This window comes from Lichenostomus cassidix, chromosome 1 (genome assembly GCF_008360975.1).
Source record: "Lichenostomus cassidix isolate B80296 chromosome 1, HeHo_3.0, whole genome shotgun sequence".
Taxonomy (NCBI): domain Eukaryota; kingdom Metazoa; phylum Chordata; class Aves; order Passeriformes; family Meliphagidae; genus Lichenostomus; species Lichenostomus cassidix.
The window spans coordinates 94,948,304-94,971,090 of NC_139479.1; the positions used below are offsets into that span (position 1 = coordinate 94,948,304).

At 35.3% G+C, this 22,787-nt stretch overlaps 1 protein-coding gene across 26 annotated transcripts in view; it reads right to left on the reverse strand.

Annotated features, from left to right (window-relative positions):
- Positions 1-22,787, reverse strand: part of ABI3BP (ABI family member 3 binding protein) — a 140,022-nt gene that overhangs the window by 49,270 nt on the left and 67,965 nt on the right. For 12 of the 26 annotated variants that reach the window (XM_085072150.1, XM_085072103.1, XM_085072099.1 and 9 more), the window contains 15 exons: positions 21,485-21,550; positions 20,882-20,968; positions 16,992-17,057; positions 15,438-15,497; positions 14,990-15,055; positions 14,013-14,087; positions 12,863-12,937; positions 11,799-11,873; positions 10,878-10,955; positions 10,260-10,334; positions 9,153-9,218; positions 7,894-7,974; positions 4,634-4,702; positions 1,912-1,959; positions 1,353-1,427 (listed from right to left, as the gene is read on the reverse strand). In XM_085072150.1, coding sequence (XP_084928276.1) covers positions 1,353-1,427; positions 1,912-1,959; positions 4,634-4,702; positions 7,894-7,974; positions 9,153-9,218; positions 10,260-10,334; positions 10,878-10,955; positions 11,799-11,873; positions 12,863-12,937; positions 14,013-14,087; positions 14,990-15,055; positions 15,438-15,497; positions 16,992-17,057; positions 20,882-20,968; positions 21,485-21,550 — 1,062 coding nt within the window. The remainder of the gene's footprint in view (positions 1-1,352; positions 1,428-1,911; positions 1,960-4,633; positions 4,703-7,893; positions 7,975-9,152; positions 9,219-10,259; positions 10,335-10,877; positions 10,956-11,798; positions 11,874-12,862; positions 12,938-14,012; positions 14,088-14,989; positions 15,056-15,437; positions 15,498-16,991; positions 17,058-20,881; positions 20,969-21,484; positions 21,551-22,787) is intronic. The other 14 variants (XM_085072113.1, XM_085072043.1, XM_085072034.1 and 11 more) reach the window with 13 other exon arrangements.

Consider the following 22,787-nt stretch of genomic DNA (forward strand, 5'->3'; position numbering starts at 1 on the left):
ACAGAAAATGGCTTTTTAGGGACACAAAGCTCTTCCCTTGGTGGTGTTGGAATCAGAGACTATTTGCATGTTTACCAGATACTGTATTATTAAAGAGCATTATATGGTGTATTGCATTGCACAGTCATAATTCAGCTCTAGACTGGAATGGATCTAAAATAAAATGGTGGTTTAGAGCCATAAGGATCTGAAATTACTAGTATCCTTCTCTGTGTCAATTCTTCTGTATGGGTAACAATTAAAAAAAAAAGACATTTCTCTGGATCTTTTAAGACAATTACAAGATAAGAGGATGATGCTGTAGAAAAAGTTCTGTATATTACAAATTCTTGAAGAAACAGTAAGTTGTTGGGGTTTTTCTGGGTTGGTTTTTTTGTTTTTTTTTTTTTTTTTTAAATACTGACCAATACAAGTTTATAACATTTCTGTGACAAAACCATTAACCATTTCTGAGAAGGCCAGACTACCACAACAGTGAAAAATGGCCACAAAGGTAAAAAGTGAGTTTAAGAGAATTTAAGGTGTAATTTGAAAACAATGTTTTATAGTCAGCTGTCACAGTTAAAAATTACAAGAAGACAAGGATTTCAGCTGTTTGCTACATGAGGAAATCACATCTAATAGATAACATCAGATTTCAAAAATATTGCTCTATGTCTACAATTTAAAGGTCTTCAATAAAGTGTTTATCATTAAACTTTACACATTTAACAAAGAGTAACATATGTTGATATTTGAGACCATTGCAATTTTCTGTTGATGTTACCAGCTGGAGAGCAGGGGACAGAAAGCAATTTTTTCTGCCTACCGCCAGATTCAACTGCTCTCACATTAATTACATAAAAATCCAGTATTTTGGAACACAGTGTAAAGGATCACTGATGCCAATAAATATTTATAAGCAAATACTAAGTATTTATAACTGGGCAATTTACTCCCTCATGCAGAAAATAATAATGACATGAAATCAATTAGTTGTGGCTTAGAAGGGAAACAGATTTATTATAATAATGCAAAGCAATGTTGGAAAAATTATATCCCCCAAGGAGCCTCAGTACATGCTTTAATTGCCTGGTATTTGCTTTAGTTATTTAGTACACTCAGCAAGGTTAATCTGAGTGTAACAACATTATTCTTATCCTGTTGCCCTGAAGTAGCAGAGGTTTACTCTTTTGCTCAGTGAAAAATACCTGGTGAATGTTACTCCTGAAAACTGCAACTAAATCACTAAACACAGTAGAACAGAACAGGGCCCCATTATGTTTTAAGTGGCTCAGAAAACTAAACAGCTGCTCATAAATACATTTCAATCCAACATGAACTCTACTAGAAACAATCACAAAGCAGTTTACCATCTTTGGCGTGTGGGATATGAGGTTTGGGTGGAGTTTTAGGTTTAGAAGGAACACGTGGAGTCTCCCTTGGAGCTGGAAGAGAAAATGTGGGCAATAAGTTGGTTAAATTGCACAGCAATTAGCATCTGATAGCAGCTGAACACACAAGCACAGAAACCTCACACCTGCAACTGAGAAGAAAAGAAGTAGGCAAGTAAGGCAATACTCTCCATGTGTTTTGAACAATCTAAGCAAGAAAGTGCAATTTTAGTCATTTTTGAAGCTAAGTTTTTTGTTTGCTTGATTGGTTTTTTAAAAATAAAAACTGAAACAAGCACAAACAAACATAATTATGAAAAAGGTGACTCAGAGCTGCCAGCATAATGGTCTTTTTAAAAAAAAGTAGACATTCCAGCTGTGAAGAGAGCAATATACCCAACTGTTGTGAATGCCAAGCAAGAGAATTACCTAGAAGAAAAATGAAGTTAAAGGAAACAATCCTGAGGCATAAGGTGACTAACTTCAGTGATGATGGAAATGAAGCAAACACAACAGCTTGCCAAGGAAATACTGTTACCTATGGGTGACCTTGGTGGTTCAGTTCTAAGTGTAATAGGTTCCAGGACTGCAACAGAAACAGTGTGACAAAGTAAGTATAGAACATACTCCAAAACCTTAAAAGTACTCCAGTGGTAAGTAGAAAAACAAGTACTAACACCAGCAAAGTGGTGTTTACAGCACCACAGTAAAGTGGATCTTCAAACTGCTTTTAAACTGCGGAAAGTTAAAGTTCTTAGTGATACAGGTTAAATAAGAAGTAATTGGACAAACTTGATGGCAATGGAAGCAAAAATATGTGGATTTAAATCATTAAATCCAAGAAGAAGCAAGAGAAGACATCACAGAGCTTAACTCAGAGACAGCAAGGGACTCTTGATATACAAAAATATCAGGAATCCCCAATCTGAACTCTGTCACTACTTGAAAGTACTGTGGACGCCATGACAAAACACCTGAATTTTTCCTCTAAGATGAGGAATTAATATGAGGGCTAAAAGGCTGCTATTGGTAGAGCTGTATTTATTAGTTACATGAAAAAATTATTTTGATAAAGCCTCTTCTTTTTTTCTCATATCCACTTACAATTTTGATCACAAAACCAATATATCATGCCCTTTTCCTCATCACAAACTATACCAAATGGGAAAAAAACTTATGAAATGGCAGAATCTATTAAAATTTCTTGGCAATAAAAAAAATACATCAAAATAATGTTAATGCATAAACCATCCCCTCTCAAGGCAGTAACAAGTAAAGTAGCATATAACATACAGACATACACACCTAAAGACAGAACCTTTTCTATAACCCATCTTTGCTTATTTCCCAAACTCTCTTATGCATCCACTAATTTTAAAAATGGGCTTCACAATAAAAAACTTTAAAAAATTTTGATTGCAATTGAGGGTTTTAATACTACAGCATTTATTTAGTGTCTATTAACATTCACATTATAATATTCTGTAGTATTAATATTTCTGCAAATGAGGAAAAGAACCCAAACCAACCAGTACTAGCTTCTATTGACAGTGGCCAGATACTCTATAGAAAACTCAAACTAGCCACTAATTTTTTAATGTTCTCAGTACACACCCCTGGTTTACAATGACTTTGCCATTATTCAAGCTCGTGAGTTACCTTTGGAATTAAAATTCAAAATCTCTTTCTGCAAAACACTAATATCTATTTTCAGGTTGCCTTTGAAAAATCAGTCAGTTCTTACAAATAGAAATACAACTTCCAATAATAAAAATAAATTCTCTGTTAGGTCTGCAAACTGTCTTCTGAAGTAATATGGTTTCTTTTTGTATAAGTATTATCCCAAACAATTAATGGCTCTTCTCCCCACCTAGAGGAAAAAAAAGTTGAAGTTTTTCTTTTCTTTACTTTCTGCACTAATAGCAAGCCTCGAAGTACAGAATTTCAAAAGAAGTGCCTTTTCAGATTTAAATTGAGGTGTTTTGGACTTAGCAGATGATTTGGTCTTCAAATGTGAGGAATGTACATTTTGGATACTGGGGAAAGCTTGGTTTGTGAAAAGCAGCATTTAAGCTAAAAGTAAATGGTGTCCCATAGAAAAATCACATTCACATTCAGCAATGAAGAAATGACCCTCAGTCCATATAAATGAATAAAAATAGAGGAAGAAATGCTACTATATATTAATGCGTGAAGTATTGTTGGATATGAGCAAAAGAAACAGACAGAGCCTTTGTTAAATGGATAATCAAAGAGCTGGATGTTCCTCTGCAGCAAAACTACCTTCTCACAGTTTAGTAAAAAGCCAAAGAGTAGTGACTTAACAAGAAATACTAAGAAAATATTGTTATCCAACACTGTCCTTGATAAATCCATGTCATTAGTTTTGAGAGTATTTCATGATGTGGAACTTGTTGCAGTTGAAAACAATGAGTCTAAGTGATTTGTTACTAATTAAGCAAGCCAAACAGATTCTATTTTATCAAATCATTTAAGTAAGGCTTAGAGCTGTCCTTGTCCTGTGAAGTATCATATATGTAGTCAGCTTCATCCAGATTTTAAGGAACAAAGCAAGGCTGCTGAAAATATCTTGAAGTCCTTCTCAGAAAACAACCTGCACAGCAAATGAATACAGTGAGTCAAATTTTCCTTTGAATTAGATATAGCATTTCAGGGCTTGCTGCAAAGGACAACTTTATTCTTAGTCTACATAAAAAATGTTTATATTGAACACATCACTTAATATGTACTACCATACTAAAAAAAGGTCATGTGTTACTTTATATAAATTTTGCTCCTCATTAAAAATAAAATTACTTTTTTTTTCTTAAATTGAACACAACTTTGGATGTATTAATTGAAAAAAATGCAGTATTTTCCATACATTTTAGAAGTTATCAAGCAATGTGCAACAAAACTCCTTCTGCAGGAATTGTTTAGTAGTGTTTAGTTTTAAACGTAATTTTTAGATGATGTTATTTCTATATTCCACAAAAACTTTTTTGTTGCAATAATTCTTGTTCTTCCTTCTTCTAATGCAAGTGAAGCTTCTAAGTAAATATCTTTGAAGTGATATCCTATCTTTTAGAAGACATGCTAGAAACATGAAGAAAGAATAAAGCACCAAGATTAGACTTCCATTTGCTGGGTTTGGACCACACACGAACAAGCAAGAAGCCTACAGGAAATGGAGTTTTCAACTGCGCATGTTATCAGGCCAATGGAAAGAAGAATGACTAAAGATGACTCATAATCATTACCCTCTGCAGTCTTTGGACGTTCATATGTGTAGGGACTCCTAGTAGTGACTGACACTGGAGTAGTTGCTGCTGGAATAAAGAGAATTTTCTTAAGAGAAATACAGGTGCATCTTTACCTATTTTTCAACTGCTGGTATGGCTCTGCTGCTCCTGCTTCCCAACTATAATCCACCTCCTCACAACTATTTAAATGGAAACACTGAGTAAATGATAAATTTACTGAATGTTTGTAAGTACCCTGTGTGAATTTTGCTGCTCTTGGAAAGTAAAAAGTGCATTTATGCTACAGGAACACACTGGCAGAGGAGCTCTCTAAGTCTTCGTCTTCCTGTTTTGCTAATTTTTTTTCTCTTTATGGCTGTAAACCACTGAAAAGAAACAGTTCCAAAGAAATCCATTTTCTTTGGCAAATCTTTCTATTAACTTTCCTGGGTTTCTCCCATAGTGATATAGAGGATAGATGTGAAATACTTCAGGTATAAATAACTGTAAAGTCACAGTAAGCAATGTTGAAGATCCCAGTAGATGATCTAGTGCCACAGCACCTTACATCAGCAAGTTAACAAGCTTCCTACCTCTGTCTAGAGTACTTAATTTGGTTTGATAGGAACAAATTCCAAAGACTCTGAAAAATATTTAGAACTTTGAAGTCAACATTGGTAGACTTGTTTAATAATAGCATGACTTTACAATCAGAGTCCATTTTCATTCCTAAATACATCTACAATCATTGAGTTCTTTTTGTGCTTATCCTTCAAATTTTGCTTCATTTGTTTACTTGTTTTGACTGTTCTCAGCCTCTGTATTTCCCTACAGATTTCAATTAGGAAAGAAAAAGTGATGGATAAATACTGTATGGTGTCTCTCAAACCATATTTTTGGACATTGTTGTAACTCACAAGCATTTTAAGACTTGCAAGTCCATGTATTCCAAGGAAGTTAAAATTTTTAAATACATTAAGATCTGAGACCAAACACTCCCAAAACTCCGTCAGTTTAGACACAAAACCATGCTCTTAATTTAAAAGTCTCCACATGAAGGTTTATGGTGGTTTACCTGGGTTATGGTGGGTTACCTGTGTTTAAATTTAAAAGACTGAATTATTTCAGAATTCTAATTTTTCCCTCTTTTTATTTACCAACATTTTTTATAGCTTAGATAGCTTTTATATTTGATATTATTGCCACCATTGTAAGAAGGCAAAATACTCCAAAATGTCTTCAAGACAAATTTTTGCATTTAAGTAAATTACCAGAGAGGTTGTGGCGTCTCAAACCCTGGAGATATTTAACAACTTTTCTGTAAAGAAAACATTGTAGTGCATTTGGATGCACAATAGAAAATTCATTATAATTTCCTTTTCTGAAAAATGGAGAATGTTTAGAGAGAGGTATTCATGCTAAGAATAGTGCAATTGGGGACAATGGCTGGGCATGATCACATTGGCAACAAAACCTCTTTTTTTTCATGTGAGTAACAGATTTGGTTACCCAAATATGAAGAAAAATAATGAAGCTGTAAAGTTTTGCTAGAATGTACAGTTTGTTAGCTGGAAAAAACTGAAAATCATTTAAATGTTTGGGGCTTTTTAAATGAAGCTCTTTTTCTCCACTGCCAAAAAAGACAAATACTTTACCAGAAACAGCACAAAAGTCATATTAATAATGAGAGCAAAAATTAATTATTTGACCCAAAAGGAGTTATTAGTAAGTCACTGATTAAATATGAATTTGACACATTCTTAATTTTTTTTGATTCACTGCTAAGGAAAGGCGGCAAACCACTATCACGACACAAGTTCTAATTTAAGCTGAACTCCCTAGTGATGCTGGAACACAGAGGAGGTCCTGCTCTTTGACCATTTTGCCACTACCCAAAAGCCAGCTTATCCCCATGCACTGCATATTTTATAGCTCAAATAATATTTTCTGAACAAGAATATACATGTACATGCACATAAGAATATACATGTACATAAGAACACATGCCAATTTCACAAATACCTACTCACAAGAGAATCATGACAAATTTTTATCTAAAGATTAAAAAGTGTGTTTTAGGATTCTACCTGATTGATTCATGAGACCACTGCTGCAAAAGAAAAAACCAGAGGCATGTGTACAAATATGGAACCATGCAACTTTCTTTGTAGTCCTATAGAAACTTGCTATAGAGCCATTCAGTGTGAAAACATCAGGATAAAACCTTGACCTTGGCAGTCCAAGGATGTAAAACAAATTTATGCAACAGTTTCCAAGCTAGTTGCTTTTTTTCTCTGCCATTTCAAAAAACAACATGGAGGGCTCAGATCTATACTCAAACATAGACATCTACAGCAGAGGCAAAAGTAATTATTCTTGTAATACAATACTAGATTTCCTACACTAAAAAATATGCAGGAGCTATAATCATCATGAAAGCTAATTATGCACAGTATTTTGAGACAATTCCAAGCCACAAGTACCATTCCTTTAACAAGCTTCACAGGGAATAATTTGGTCTGAAGAGACTCAATTTCTTTTTAAGAGCAAAAAATAATTTGCAGGGAATCTGGAAAGAATTTAATAAAATAGTCTGATCTTTTCCAGCATTGGGTAATATATTCTTACAATAAACAATTATGCAATTTTAAGTTTTCTAAGTTCATTATAAACCATGTAACACTAGAAATATTTTTACAACTGTATTCATTTATAGTTCAGGTCCAGAAAATTCCAGGTGTGTTTTATTCTCTGCCATACATCATAGACCAAATTTAACCCCAACATGAAGGTGCTATTTCATTTGGGATCATAAAATGTGTCTTTACTGAATTCCAAAACAAAATTCCACTCTTATTTCAGGTAAGTCTACATATGCACTAATGATTACTGAATCAATACAATCCTATGGTTCTATGTAAGTTGCTATAACCACCAGCAAAGCAGGAGAATTTGCATTTTCTGGATCCTATGCTAAACTAGGTTGGAAAACTAGTTATTTCAAAATGAAAAGCAGGGAAACAATTTGCTTCAATGTCAGGCTGTGTGAGTTGTTAATTTGGGATACAAAAAAAAAAAGTTTAAAAAGTTAAAAGTTTTCTTGCTTTGCTTCTTTTTTTTTTTTCTTTTTGGATGCAATACAAAAATATTATTCATCAAAGAGGAATTCCTCACCTTTTTGATGATGAAGTGCTGAACTTGACACAGAAGAAATTTAAGCTAAAATGCGCTACTTAAGTGATACACTGTAACAAATGTTTGCTATGGAAATTAGTTACCAGGTTTAGTTCGTGGCTTTTTGGGTCTGGAAGTTGGTCTACGTTTAGATGCAGAAGTTGTGAGTTTTGCTTCTTTAGGAGCTGAAAGAAATATACTGGATTATAAGTTTATCCTTTCCACTGTATCACAAAAAATTCAAATGAGGTAATGAATGGCTACTGGGAACAAAAGCAAATGGTAAAATCAGGTATGCCAAAAAAGATTCTTAAAAATCTTCCTAAGACTTCAGCACCAAAGCAAAATCGCTGTTGGTTCCTCACTGTTAAAGTGAGCAATTGCATTTAAATATGATGTTGTGCTCATTAAGTTGGGAAACTCATTTTTCCAAGATACCTAAGAGATAAAACAATAGTTCTGTTTATCCTTTTGAATTCCAGGTCAATTTCAAGCCATCTGAAGACATATATAGATAAAATATGCAAAAATGTCCTCAGTTTTTGGCACTGTAGAGAAACTACTGGCAGAGAGCTGGAAAAACATGGAAGCAATTTTAAAAAATGGAACTGCTTCATAATTGAAGTCATTGAATTCTGCTAATAGAATAGAAGTAGCATCATGTAAATGGTAAAAATTAAGAACGAGTCCTAGAAAACTTTTTTCCATTACACATGCATGGGCTGAAACTGTAACTAGCTAATCCGACTGTTAGTCTGACTTCAGATAAGGTGTATGCTCAGTTTCAGGCAGTAGTCAGTAACTCTGTACATCTTTAAAAAGCAGTGCTACAAGACTGCTTTCCAATAAAGTGTTTCATAGCAATTGATACAGTGGAAAAATGTTTGACGCTTACAGAAAGAACAGAATAGAATGAGACACGAAGTGCCTGAGAGGTGTTTTTCGAGCCAAAATGACTTTCAGAAGGATCCATAAAACAGTAGAATGAACACATTAACCTAGTACCACAGAAATCCTTCACTGAGAATTCTGGGATCAACATCCACAATACTGCCTTTGCACTTGGCATTTCAATCATATTTCCAATGAGTTCTCTGAGTAAAAAGCATTGGTGTAGAAAAGCTCTCAGCAAAATGAAAGACAAAAATTTTTATTGTACTATAGAACTAGCAAAACTGCATGAAAGAAATGGTTTCTTTTTCTCTTAAGTTTAAGAAAACATTACTGAATGCTTATTTCCTAACTTTTTTCCCCTTTCAGAGACATGAATTAAATACAGCAAAAGCTATGAGATAAAATAATAGAGTACAAACTGTGGCTTGAACTGTGAAGAGTGACCAGCAGCTACAGAAACACATATTACCTAGGGTTGCTTTTGGTTGTTCAACTGTCTGAGAAGTTTTAGGCTCCAAAACTGGTGGTTTGGGGGCTAGAAAAGAAAAATTCAAGTGTAATTGAACCGATCAGTAGAGGTAGCAGTACTAATTATCATTCCAGTAGTTTAGGGGAATTGTATTTTAACACTCTAAATAAGCTTTACCCTTGTGTGCAACACCCTATACTTCTTTTTAGCTTTATTTCCTATGAAATTGCACACTGAATGATTGTGGCTACTTGTGAGAGTCTGGTTCTAAGGCTCCTTCCCTGAATTTATGTTCTCGGGACATTTTAATCTTGTATTTGATTCTATCAGCAAATAAATTTCTCTTCTGTTAAGGGAAAGTAATGAGAAAGAAGAGATGAGAAAGAAAAGAATGTAGTCCATAATGAACACCAGAGAATTGATATGAAAGGAAACTTCTAGATGCCAAATTTTTGCTGAAAATCCTAAATCAGTACCTGCAGTTAGTTGTAAGAGAGGTATAAGACAATAAAAGCAGCTCCTGCTTTTTACTAATCTGTCTGTTGGTAAGACATGAGAACAGAAATCTGTTAGGTCTTGAATAATCCATAGCATAGTACTTATTGGTCCAGTACCTGAATCACTAAAGGAGGTAATTCCCTTAACTGCAAATTAGAAGAAAATTAGTAGAGGTCTGTTTTTTTGATCAAAAAGCAGAAAAGACATGACACGATGATAATGTTCCTATGGTACTAGCAAAGATGTCATCTTTGTCCTAGTGTGTCTGTGTGAAAGTGGGAGATGGGGAGTGGCAAAGGAGATTATAAAAATAATATTTATTACTTTATGCCACCCAGAAGATTTTTTTCCATTCCTCACCTTTAAAAAGGTTACAACACTAGAGAACTGGTTGATATTTTTATCACTGGACCCAAATGCATACAACTGACTAGTTTAACTCTCATTTCTTATGCTAGGCAACATCAAATGACCAATTTTAGAGTGATGAGTTAGTCAGGATGCTCATGTATTGCATAGCTCCTGTCCTTTTTAGGAAGTTTTGCTTAGATATTTTTAGAGAAAATATCTCTCTGCATACCAACTTATGAAAATGATGTGCACAATTACCAGGTTTCACATGCTGTACTTCTGGGGAAGCAGATGGTTTCGGTTTAGAAGGAATAAGTGGTATTTCTTTTGGAGCTGAAATAAAGAGCTCAGTTTGCAATGAAAAATTGTTTAACAAGCATTTCCCACAACAAACAGCACATGTCACAAGTTTATATTGAAGACAACTTAGTATGGAATGTCAAAGCCAGCTGATGAAATCAGATTTGAAAGTGTGGAATGGAGATGATACTGAAATGCTGTGAATTGATCGGAAATAAGATTCTGTGAATCCAAAACAATTAAAATTTCCATTCTGAAAGCTTTGCATATCAGAGACAATCAGCACATGCGAGTGCATTGGGAGTAAAAGAGACAGAGCACTAATAAAAGGATGGTGGTGTTTTATCATGCAAGAGGCAAGGTTTACTTCTCTGAGACAGTAAAGCCACCCAGAACCATGTTGTCATACACAGATATGTCAGGAGCAATCAGTATAATGACAATGGAAGAACAAGACTCTCCAACCAGGATAAAGAATGATTGTGGATGTGAAATGATATGCTGGAAGGAATGCATTCATATGGGATGGAGTGCTCAAAACAAACAGAGTTTTTCACTGGGTGAAAACAACATTACCTAATGTTACCCTTGGCCATTGAAAAGGATGAGGAGTTTTAGGTGTGAACAATTCCAGAATGGATTCACTTGTTGCTGCTGGAAGAAATGATGACAGTCATAAGAGAGCAAAGACCTAATGGAAGAAACTCTTTCTTCATAAGCAAAAATAAATTTGTTTTTACAAGAATAACAAATGTTTCACTAATTCTTGGACACTTGTCAGTTTAGTATGCGTTAGGGAGAAATTCAGAACTACACAAATCTTCAGTCACTATAAATCAGCACATCTGTGATGTGCAAAAATTCTGGATGTTTATTTTTTCCTGCCATCATTGCAACTGGTCTGGATCCCAACCACTGCCATAAGACTCTAAGTAGAGCTTTTGAACATTTTGAGTTTTGGTCCAATACTTAAGGGAGATGGTATTGTGTAAAATGTAGACATTTAATGAAGAGGACATGTTGAACAATCAATTAGTCAGACATAAAAACATAAGAAATTTGGAATAGAGAGCTGACAACAGATCCAGCTGTGGTTTCAGTCCAAAACCACTGAATGTCTGTTACTGTTAACCAATTCCATGCTGTTAAGGATGCACTAATGTTAAAATTTTTAATAAGGCTACAGCAATAAAATGCCACCTACAGTTCACATCACAGTGTTTTCATCAGAACTACTGTACAAATACTGTTTTTCAATTTTCTATGTGGCATATTTTTCAAAACACTGAAAGAGAAATATGTGACTGTTAGTTGCCATGTGTGTTGTAACTGTGAGAAAATGCCAATTTCAACCATTAGCAGCAATATAAATTCAAAATCAGCTCTTAAGGGCTAATCCAAATGTGCACTGAAAAGAACAGACATGTATCTATTTCAGTTGAGTTTTAGAGCATGCCTTGAGCTACTGAATTAAGAACTAGGTAGAGATTATTGTACCTGGTCCAGCATCAGTTATTTCGGGCTTACTAGGTGCCACAGGACTTGAAAGAACAGGCTGAGTACCACTGAAAACTATAAAAAAACCAGGTCACATTATCTGTGATTATTAATTCTACACACAGCTTTTTTTGGCCATAGAAGAACAACCAAAAAATGTGATAAGTTATACCACACCTAATTTACACTTCACCATAAGCACACTTTACCTCAGGAATGGAGCAGTGCTGGTTTAAAGTGTGAGCTGAAGCTAGTGGTTAAAATGAGAACTAAAACTAAAGTGTCAGCCCACCAAAGCTAATATTGCTCTGGATCACATGGTCCACGTAGTTTAAAGTAACCCAGAAAATACAAAGATAAAAACTTGTAACACCATGATTATAAAATAAAGCACTCAAAAAACCAACCTCCCCCCAAACTCGAACAAAAAAGGAAAACATCCCTGTAAAAACTAAAAAGCACTGCAAGTATATTTCTGTGAAAAAGAAATCACCTGCCTTAGTTCTGTTCAGTGTTTTGTTTTGTTCAATATTTTTTAGTCGATACTTTATTATTTGAATTTTAATGTCATATAATCTGTGTGCATATACACACATGAAACACAAGCGTAAAATACAGTTTAAAAAATCACTAAACAGCCAAAAAATAATAAGAAAGGAGCTTCCTATGCTGCAAGACCATATATGGTGTAAAAACTTGTTCTACCTGAGCATATAAAAATTGGGCTTGCAAAAAAAAGCAAGTAACTTTAGAATTCTTATTAAGATTTAGTCTTTAGTAGTAGTATTAAACCAGGCTTTTTTCATGTTAGTATATCTCAAAATATCCCTAGAAGATTTTTAAAAAATGAATGTGAGATCAGAAACACCACCAGGTGAGTTTCTCAGCGGAAAGCACAAGCTGTCATGTAAAAAAGGGAACTTAGTGTGTCTACACTAATGATTATGACTCACACAGAAGACAACATGGAAGATGATCAAAATACCTAGGATCAATGCAATTTTAAAAATGGCTGTCCAAACACCAAAAGGGGTTTAACTGAAAAGCTAATGTATTACTATTACCCGCAGTGGTAGTTAGCACATGAGGTGTTCTGGAAAGCGGAGGCATAGTTTGTTCCAGGTCAGCTGAACTTGTAACTGTGGAAAAATGTAAATATCCCTGAGCTAATGCAGACATAGCAAGGGGGGGGGGGGGGGGGAAGAATCAGAAAAAGAAAGAGTGCTTCGCACTACTTTGCAAGGTGCCAACACCACTTCAACAGAGTTTCATAAATTTTCAGCTTGAAAAGAAAGGAAAAAACCTCAAAGTTTCGAAGATGTCACGTGCACCTAATACATTCCAGACAGTAACTGTAATCCCCTTAAGAGCAGATTTATCAACAGGAGTCAATTGATCTGGGCACATGGAACATGAAAAACCTGTGCTTTTGACTGCACCTGCACCTGTAGAAAGAGATCTACGTATTTTAAATACATGCAAATATGAATTTATATAACCAGCTATTTCTGTTGCCAAAGCTTTGTTTGTTTCAGTATAGCACATGCCAGTATTTTGACTTATGGGTTTTAACACACTACATATCATGCAATTTCTCATTTGTGATATTTTACCTAATCGACGTAATATAAATTAACACAACTTTTGTGATACATTGAAGAGACAGTGAGGCAGAAAATCTGAAACGATACTGTTGAAATATTGTCAACAGGTTTAGGATAATTTTCCTTCTATTCTCTTGCACATTTGTACCTTTGCAATGAATACACATAATCTTGAATACCAATGACCCCAATAATAAAAGTTTCAAGGTGAAGTAGCAACATAACTTGAAAAACAGTCTTATGAATAGAGAAAACCACAAAATAATGTGTACGATATGGCTAACAGAAAATCCCCCATGGTAAAATGCAACAGACAAGAATATATCTTTATAACTGATAATGAACCCATCTAGCTATTGGTCCTTTTGGTCCTAATCTATTCAACAGATAAAAACCACTCAAAAGAAAAAAATAATTCCTGTGGTTTAGTTTGAATTTTACCCTATGCCACAAAATATCACCATGTAATTATAGAGCCTAACTATTTGACACTGCAAACAAAATTCTGCTTCAGACAACACCAAGCAATCACAGCAAACAGCCTCTAACTCTAACATCCCTGATGCAAAACCAAGTACCAAGCAATGAAAGTATCATAAATACAATTTACCAGTCTCTATTTTTGGGATTTCTGCAGATGCAGAAGTTTGGGACAGGAAACTAATATGATTAGAGTCCAGTGAAGCTGGAAAAAAACAAAACAAAACCAAAAAAACCCATTTTTTTGCATTATCTGAACATATATATTGAACAGGTTTCAATACATTACTAAGAAACTAGGGATTTGGGTAAGGAAAACATCTCAAACGAACATGCAGTGGATTTCCTCATGTAGATGCATGAAGATGGACTGGCAATGAAAATGATGAAGAAACTGTTAGAACAAATATGAAGAAGAGCGGAATTGCCATAGCCAATGCCTGAATTAAATATGGCTTTGCACATGTGGCCCCTTTTATCTCTACACTAATGCTTTGCCCCAGTTTAGGCCCAAGAGAAGTAACAGGTGGGCTAAAAGCACAATAATATCTAGTGGGACAATTCCTGCCTTGCATCGCTGCCAGAACTGTGAGAAATATCATTACTGCCAGAGGCTGCTGGTGTCGCAAAGTGTGAAGAAACATCCTGTGGTTCACCAAAAGCGAAAATAAGGCATCAATCTTAAAACCCTAACATGGCCTCAAAAGCAGCAGCAGAGCAGAGCATTCCCACTTCCAGGGAATGGCAATGGAAAGGCGTGTCCTCTTGTGCCAGCCCAGCTGAGATTGGCCTCTTAAGAATGCTGCCATGTTTGAATGTGTCAGAGAGAGCAAGACCCAATACCAAACACAAAGAAGCAGGGAATGGAGCTGAAGGCCAAGAGCAGCAACATGGTCTCTCTGCAGGATGTCACATGCTTCCCGCAGAAAACAATCAACAGCTATGGAAAAAGCGTGGGATCAAACAACAGAACTGCAGAACCAGTGTGGCGAGTGCTTCATCCTCTCCCGAGAAGATGATGAGGATGCCAGGTGGTTATGTGTGGGAGGTGTGATGGGAAGTGAGAGAGATGGGAGACAATGGGAAAAGAAGGTGGTTGCTAGTTACCCATCACAGTTTGCTGGGTTGTCAGGGAGGAAGGAGTGGTGGACTTCGGCCTTGGTCTTCGAGGAGCTAAGATCAAACACAAAAACCACCTTCAGCTCCTCAGACAGGCTGCTGGCACACAGATCACATGGAGACAGAGCTGGGAACAAGGGGACATGGCCCTGCTTGGGCCAGGCTACCATGGCACAGCATCACTGCCCGTGCTGGCACCATGCTGCTTTCAACTGGCATTGCCAGCCAAGGATAAGAGCAAACCCAGAAACGCTTCCCCAAAAGTGGCTGCAGAAAATTTACAGGTAGAACAATTTTCAGTAAGGAGCCATAAGGGTCGGTCCAGCCATATCACCGAGCCATTTTTTGGGACACCTGCTCATCTGAACAGGTTCATCCCTGCAGAGAAGAGCATTGCCAAAGGAAGCAGTGAAGGAGGGAATTGCTGGCTATTTACCCTTCCTGGTGGTTTCCCGTGAAGCAGGTGAGGTCGATTTCAGCTCTGGTCTCTTGGTTGCTACGGTCAGACATGGAAATGATCTTGAGATATCTCCTCAGCCTGCCCACAGCAGTACAAGCAGCACCAGCTCCCAGCCCCTCCAAATGTCTGTATTGATGGCCACACATGCCCTTTCTTGGCAGTCCCTTGTGGCTCAAACATGTAGTCAAGTGTCTTACCATGGTTGCAATTAACACAATACTCCCTGAGCCTCAGCAGCTGAATGGCTCTACATCAGCAGAAAAATGCCTAAATGTCTAATTCACCAAACCACTCCTTACATTTCCTTGGGAGATGCAAAACCAACAGGAAATGAAGAGAGAATATGAGCCAAGACTCATCTTAGATGACAAGTGCTGGGTATGTCTCCAAGCAGCTGCAAATGCTAACTGCTAATTGTTTGAGCATGAAGGAATAAACTGCATATCATGTTATCAATACTCAGTCATAACTTCAACCTTTCTTAAAAGTTCAATAATTTTTATAAATAAGTCTTTTCTTACTGTTTTCATTATTATTATTGCTTTTACATAGAACAGACCTCATAAGCTCTCATCATCCACATGGAAGTCCTTGCAATTCCCTGTGAAATATGATAATTCCCATTCTTACTTTCAGTTAGTCTCTAAGCCAATGATTAACGTGCTTATTCATCAAGCTTGAACTTTAATTCTCATTGAAAAAAATAAAAATAAGTTACGTATGCTAACAAATCCACATCAGTAAGAGGACTCAAAATTATGCTTCTGCCATATTGGAATATTTCTTTCTATAAAGAATTTTCAAAATAAGAACTACACATACAGCCACCCAGGAATTTAATGACAAATTCTTTTTGTCACCAGTCCCTTCAAAACTCATTTTTAAGTGATGGAAAAAAGCATATTTTCAAACATCATAATCATGCCATTAGTATGGCAAATGTTTTAAAGTGCATTAACAAACCACTGATATTACTCAAAGCAGATGAAAATTATATCAAGTGATGGTGAAAAAAAAAGAAAAATAAAATCTAATTTACCCTCCACTGTTCCTTGGCTTGCAAAGTAAGGAGAAGTATATTTCAGCTTTAGTCTCTGAGAAACTAAGATTAAACCAGAAAACTTCTTTCACAAATAGAGATGAACTCTTTTTTAAGCAGTGCTATTCCAGAGCTGTGTGAATCAAACCCATATTACAATCATATGTATTTGCATTCATTTGCAAAATATTTGAATTTATTACAAGATTATTCCACTTAAAGATCAGGGTGGCTTAATTGAGTTAGTGTAGTATGGAGAGAGTTAATCTTTTAGTGAACTAAGCCTATGGAGCAGAAAATTTCAAAGAGTGATTGAGAATCTTAATAATTAAATATCTCATCATCTTTATAAATGAATGACCATTTTGCTGAAATGTTTGACATTGCCACTATCACAAAAAAAATTGAAAATCTGGACTAAATATTAAAATACAGCTTTTCTTATTTAAGTATTGTGAAATGATAGAAATTAGGATGGAATCACTGTTTACCCATCACTGTCCTTGTGGTTTTCAGGAAAGGAAAAGTTGTGGGCTCCAGAACTGGTCTCGGGAGAGCTAAGATTAGAGATGGAAACTAGCTTGAGATGTTATGGCAGTCTCTCTATGCATATGAAAACGTTACTTTAATCACACCCAAATAAATCAATATTTCAGTTGTGGTTTCTCATGTACACTTTTTCTGCCAAATAAATCGTACATAATTTTTTTTGTCACTTGATATTACCACAAACCCCCAGCCACTAGCTAAACACTGCTCCTATTACACAATAATGGCAGTCATGATGCTCCAGAGCTGTCTTTTAACTGCAATAAATGACAGATTCCAAAATCCTTTTTCTGGCATAAAAAATTTTCAGACTATAAATTGCAAACTAGTCAATGAATATATAGATAGAATTTCTGCTTTCATCAAAGATACTGTCCACCTTATATTTAAACTGAAAAACAATTAACTAGCTCTAATTAACATATACTTCACCACACTTAAAATCTGAACTTTGATGCTAAAATAATATATGCCTGACAGGGAAAAAAAGGAAAAAATATCTTCTTTGCTGAAAAATGCATACGGGTGAACTATATAAGCATTTCTATCAAGAGCTGGGCCAACTGGTAGAAGAAAATCAACTTCTGCTTTCTTAAAAAATATCTGTAAGAATCTCTAATGGAATAGTTTAATTAATTTACAAGTTTTAATTCTGAAGAGTTATGAAGTATTTTGAACCGACAGAATCATATCTACACTGGAAGACAAGCGTAAGCTACAAGAAGAGTCATGTTTATTTTCCCGTAATTAGTGAACAGGTATGCAAATGACAACAGTGAGTGCAAAGATCACAGAAAAAAAAAATCTCTTTTCTTGCCTGAGAATGTATTTTTAAAAAAAAAGTTTTTCATAAAAGCATGGGGCAAACCCCTAACACAAGCAGATGATAATCAAACAGTTTACCTCAGAAAATGGAATCAAAGTTTGGAAATAGTTACCACACTTGCAAGAACACATTAAAGTAAAAGTGAAAGAGCACAAATTTGATGGACTAACAAAGAGAATATTTCAAACATGGAGTACTTGCTCTGAGAGAATTGTTAACAATTCTTTCCTCCAGTCTTAACAAATATAGTCCTTCCAAAATGCATCGAAGGTTTGTAGAGTAGATTGACAGGGGGTGGATTGAAAGACCTTCAGAAATTTCTCCATTTTCATCTGACTACACACTGCTCTGTGACACAGGGCTACTTACTGTCCTCTCCATCTTAATTTAGTTTGTTGAAAAATAGGAATAATGAGTTTCACAAATACATTTTCAGAATGTCTGCACCTTGACTACCACCGATTTTAGAGTGTTCAACATAGCTGGTAGGATAGCAGATATAACAGGAAGTACCTACTTGTTAGTGTACAGGCAATACTATAGAACATTTACAAATATCTGTAGAGGTTTGCAGTAGAGGGCAAAGTTCAGAGTATACCAAGAGAAGAAAATGAGAGCTCCTGTGCTTAGCATTAAATTTGTCCTATAGAGGAAGAAAAATATGAAAGAAATTGCCTTGATTATTTAGGAAACATGCAGAAAGCTGACAAACCTTTATCTCCCTAAATAAATAATTTTTTCCCCCTAGATATATCTAGATTATCAAGTCTCAAGCTATTTTGAAAAATCCCAAACCCTGAGCTTGCATTTGCAATGCTCATTTTGCTAATTTTCACCTCCCTAATAAGATTTTTGTGATAACTGGAAGGTCTTCCTTTATGAGAAATATGTTTGAATATTGTATACAACTTCAGGATTTACAACTTGAACAGCCATTAAGCTGTTTTAAAATCACAACTGAACATGAAAAATCAGTAGAAGATAAATTCACAAAGAGAATTTCCTGCACACATCACCCTCTACCCTCAATGTTACAACTGACCAGGATGATGTCTTAAATACCAATAACCACAGAAATATACTTTAGTAATAACAAAGTACATAGAAAATAAAAAAGGATGTGACATGAAGTAACACAGTAGCTACCTGTATCAGGATTCTGTTATATTAAGTAATACATAATTGGTCAATGGCAATTACAGGTAATACTACCAATTAGTTTTGTAAAAGTGAACTCAGAATTTGGAAAGAAAATCATAATCCAATATTTTAAATGTCTTATATATTGCCCTAAACAAATGTAGTATCAGCTGAAGAATTTTTATCTTGCAGTTATCCCTAAAGTAAAGGAAATCAACCCAACATTTCAACAAAAGCACACTGGGAACCCTTCTGATAATTCAAAACCACTCAGTTTGCAAGAAATATCAATACTAGACTGAACTGATGGTATTTCCGTGACTCCAGATGCTTTAGAGGTGAATTGTGAGACTGTCTGTGTTTCATTAGGAGCTGCACAGAAAATCTGGATTTAAAGTGCCGAGGAATCTGACTGTTGCTGGGACAGCAAACACACAAGCTGTGTTTTTCAAGGTGATGTCATTGCAAACATGAGCAAGATAATACAGAAAAGATTTTGGAGAGTGTAGTATGTGAACAAAGAGAAAGACATTCAGCCCAATATGGTGACAAGAGAATCCACTATCTGATGCTAGACAGAACTCATGCGAATCTTCTTCTTTTATGCTTTCTGGAGTCTAAATTGCACCAAGAGAAAGAAGAAATTCACAGAAGTTGGTGCAAAAGATCAGTTTTTTTGCACTTTATACAAAGATGCATTTTAGCTGGTGATCAAGAAACGACTGATACAAAACTGTTCTTTAACAGGCTTGCCCTTTAGACTTAGAAGAAAATGTGTTCACAGCAGTAAAAAGGCAGCAAGTGGCAGTGCTATGACAACTAAACCTAAACTACTTTTTGCTGCAAGGGAGTTTTGGCAACAACTTGAAATAGACTTTGGATGAAATTGTCATTACTGGATGGAAATTAAATATTAATTCTTAGAGGGACACTAAACAAAACAGAACCTTGACTATTAATAAAACTGCATGTGTTCAGTGTTTCATTTTGTAAGGTATTGGTAAGTTAGCTTATTTTTTGAATTGAGGAAATAGAGGAAGTCTAAAGGATAAATTTTGACAAGGAAGAACAGGAAAACTATATAGATTATTATATATTTTTAGGTGTAAGTAAATTAAATATCAATAAAATACCATCATCCCACCAGTTTCATTTCACTGGGGTCTGGTATAGCAGGTTTCAAGGGTGTTTGAATGCATCAGGTCCACTACCGAAGTGTCAGGTCAAGATCAATTTGTTGCAAATGTTTTCGTTAATTACAATGTTGTGCTATTTATTTTAAAAAATTGAACTCAAGCAATATAGAAATACGAGATATTGCACATTTTTGTTTCTATTAGTATTGTGCCTATGCAGCCTCCCTTTCTGGCAGCAAAATGTAATTTAAATAATTGCTTTAAACATATTCCAATTAAAGTACTTAAGGGTCTATTCTCCATTATTTTGAACCCTATATATTCATTGCTATTTGTCCTGATATTCCTATATGACTTACTCAACACTTTCAACCCTTAGAATAGATTCATTCAGGTATTTAAACAAAACTGGTATAGGCTTTCACTCTACCCCTCTGCAGTACTACAAATTGAAGAGAGAATGCTATTTTATGTAATAAAACATGCCTATTAACATCAAACACAGCAATACAGACTTGTAAATATATCATGAATGTAGGCCAAAATTAGAAGAGTATATTTATTATTTCATGCAAAATTTCCTAAATTATTTTGGTATTTGAGAGAGTGAATTACTTACGACAGCTCTGAAGTTATTTTGAATCATGTTAAACTTAACTAACAGTATACTAAATTTTTTATGAAACCTCTGTGGGAATTCCTATTTAAAATCACATTTTTCAAGTATTACCAGGTACAGCTGATGGCATTTCTTGGATGCCAGATGTTTCAGATCTTGAAGAAATGTGCTGATTTTCATCAAAAGCTGAAAGAAAATCTGGAGTTAAAATTAGAACTGGCTTCAGATCCGCAGTATTTGGCCAGTAGCTGTTGGGCAATTCAAGACAGCATTGATGTGAGATCAAGCAAGGTGGCAGCAGCTGTAAAGATCAGCTGAGAAATGAGGTGTTACATTAACACTGAAGCTGGTGTGAAATGAAGGAGGGTCAATTCCGGTAGCTCATGCAAGGCAATCTTCTTCTCATGACCTCTTTTTTAAAGTACTTATTCTTTGAAAGAAAACTGCAGCTACCAGAAGAAACTGGAAGGCAACGTAAGCTAGCAGAGATTTTTTTTTTTATGGATTGTTATTCAGTCAGTGTGGGGAATTATTTTCCAGCTTTGATTGCACAGAACTGGCTGTGTTGAGCAGGGGTGGGGGTGGAGTGTGAGGAGAAAGCCTAGCACCAAGTAGTTTTCAAAGCAATGTGTCTGCATGAATCTTGGCACTCTCCACAGCTGCTGGAAGTGATGGCAAGGGATGGAAAAGCTAATGGAATTATATGCTATTTACCCATCACGCTCCCTCTGGTTTCCATGGAGGGGTGAGAAGTGATTTTCAGGCCTGATCCCCGGGTAGCTAAGATCAAATACGAAAACAATCTTGAAACAATAAGTGAAATCAGCCTTTAGATAAGGTGATCTTCAGCCCTTAGCAGGTCCAAGGGATATAAATTTATTTTATATTTCTTGTATACACATTTCTTGTTGATATTTGTGGTAGCCTAGTCCATTTTTGTCTTGTGGGGTAATTTTTTTTTTTTAATAAGCAACATCTAATTTTAGGCATTAACTATAATGCCAGCTGTCTGTATTGCATTTTTAAAATTCTATCCAATAGCAACAGCTGGCAGAAAACCTCTTCTACCCCACAGTTTAGTTTGGATTTGCCAGATAAGTCTTTTAAATAAGGAGCTGCAAATGCCCAGTGTTATTTTGATACAGCATACGCAAAGGTATTTTCACACAGGTGGTATCAAAACACTATTACTACAAATTCATATTTTGGCCAAGAATCAGATTTTCCCTCCAACTAACATAAAGCTGCTTTGATAGAAACAGGATTGTTGAGACAGATCATGCTTTGCCAGAAAATGGCTTAAAAATATTTTTACATTTTTCTGACAATATATTAATGAAAACACAAATGCAAAAAACCCAGATTCTATCGGACCCTATTCTATCACCACTTCCATTAGAGAAATTATGCAGCCTAGAGTATGAAAGAAACATTTCTATGAGTGGTGTTATATGAAAAAATGAAGAGTAGGTGCTCCTAATATTAAGAACACTCACGACTTAATGAAGTGTAAGGCCAAGTAATAAGTAATGTAAGAGCCCAGTTCTTTAAATCAAGCAGGAATTCTGTGGTAACTTGGTGAGAACAATGTTGCAGACAACAACAAAGTCATGCCTGGTAAACTGCTAAAAGTTTTCTGTCTGATGAAGATAGAAATAACCCTGGATAAATAGAGTTCTTAGCTTCAAAAAAAACCCAAAAATCCTGCATTCATGCAGAGGCAAGATAACTGTCAGCACCACCCACTGAGTATTAGCACAGCTGCATCATGTTTGTGTTCAGTGTGAATTCTGCAATAGATAAAAGCTTTTCTAAATTTATCTGTGATGAGAAGCTAAAAGAACACTGACAAAGCCTTAACAAAGTAAGACTAGAGACAACACGAATTATGTATGTTGTAATAAACTAATTTTTATATGACAAAATATGCTAATGCTCCTTTACCAATTCCATTTGGTTGGTCCCCAAAAAGAGTGATGTTTGATACACTGATATAATAAAATGTCATTTGCTTTAA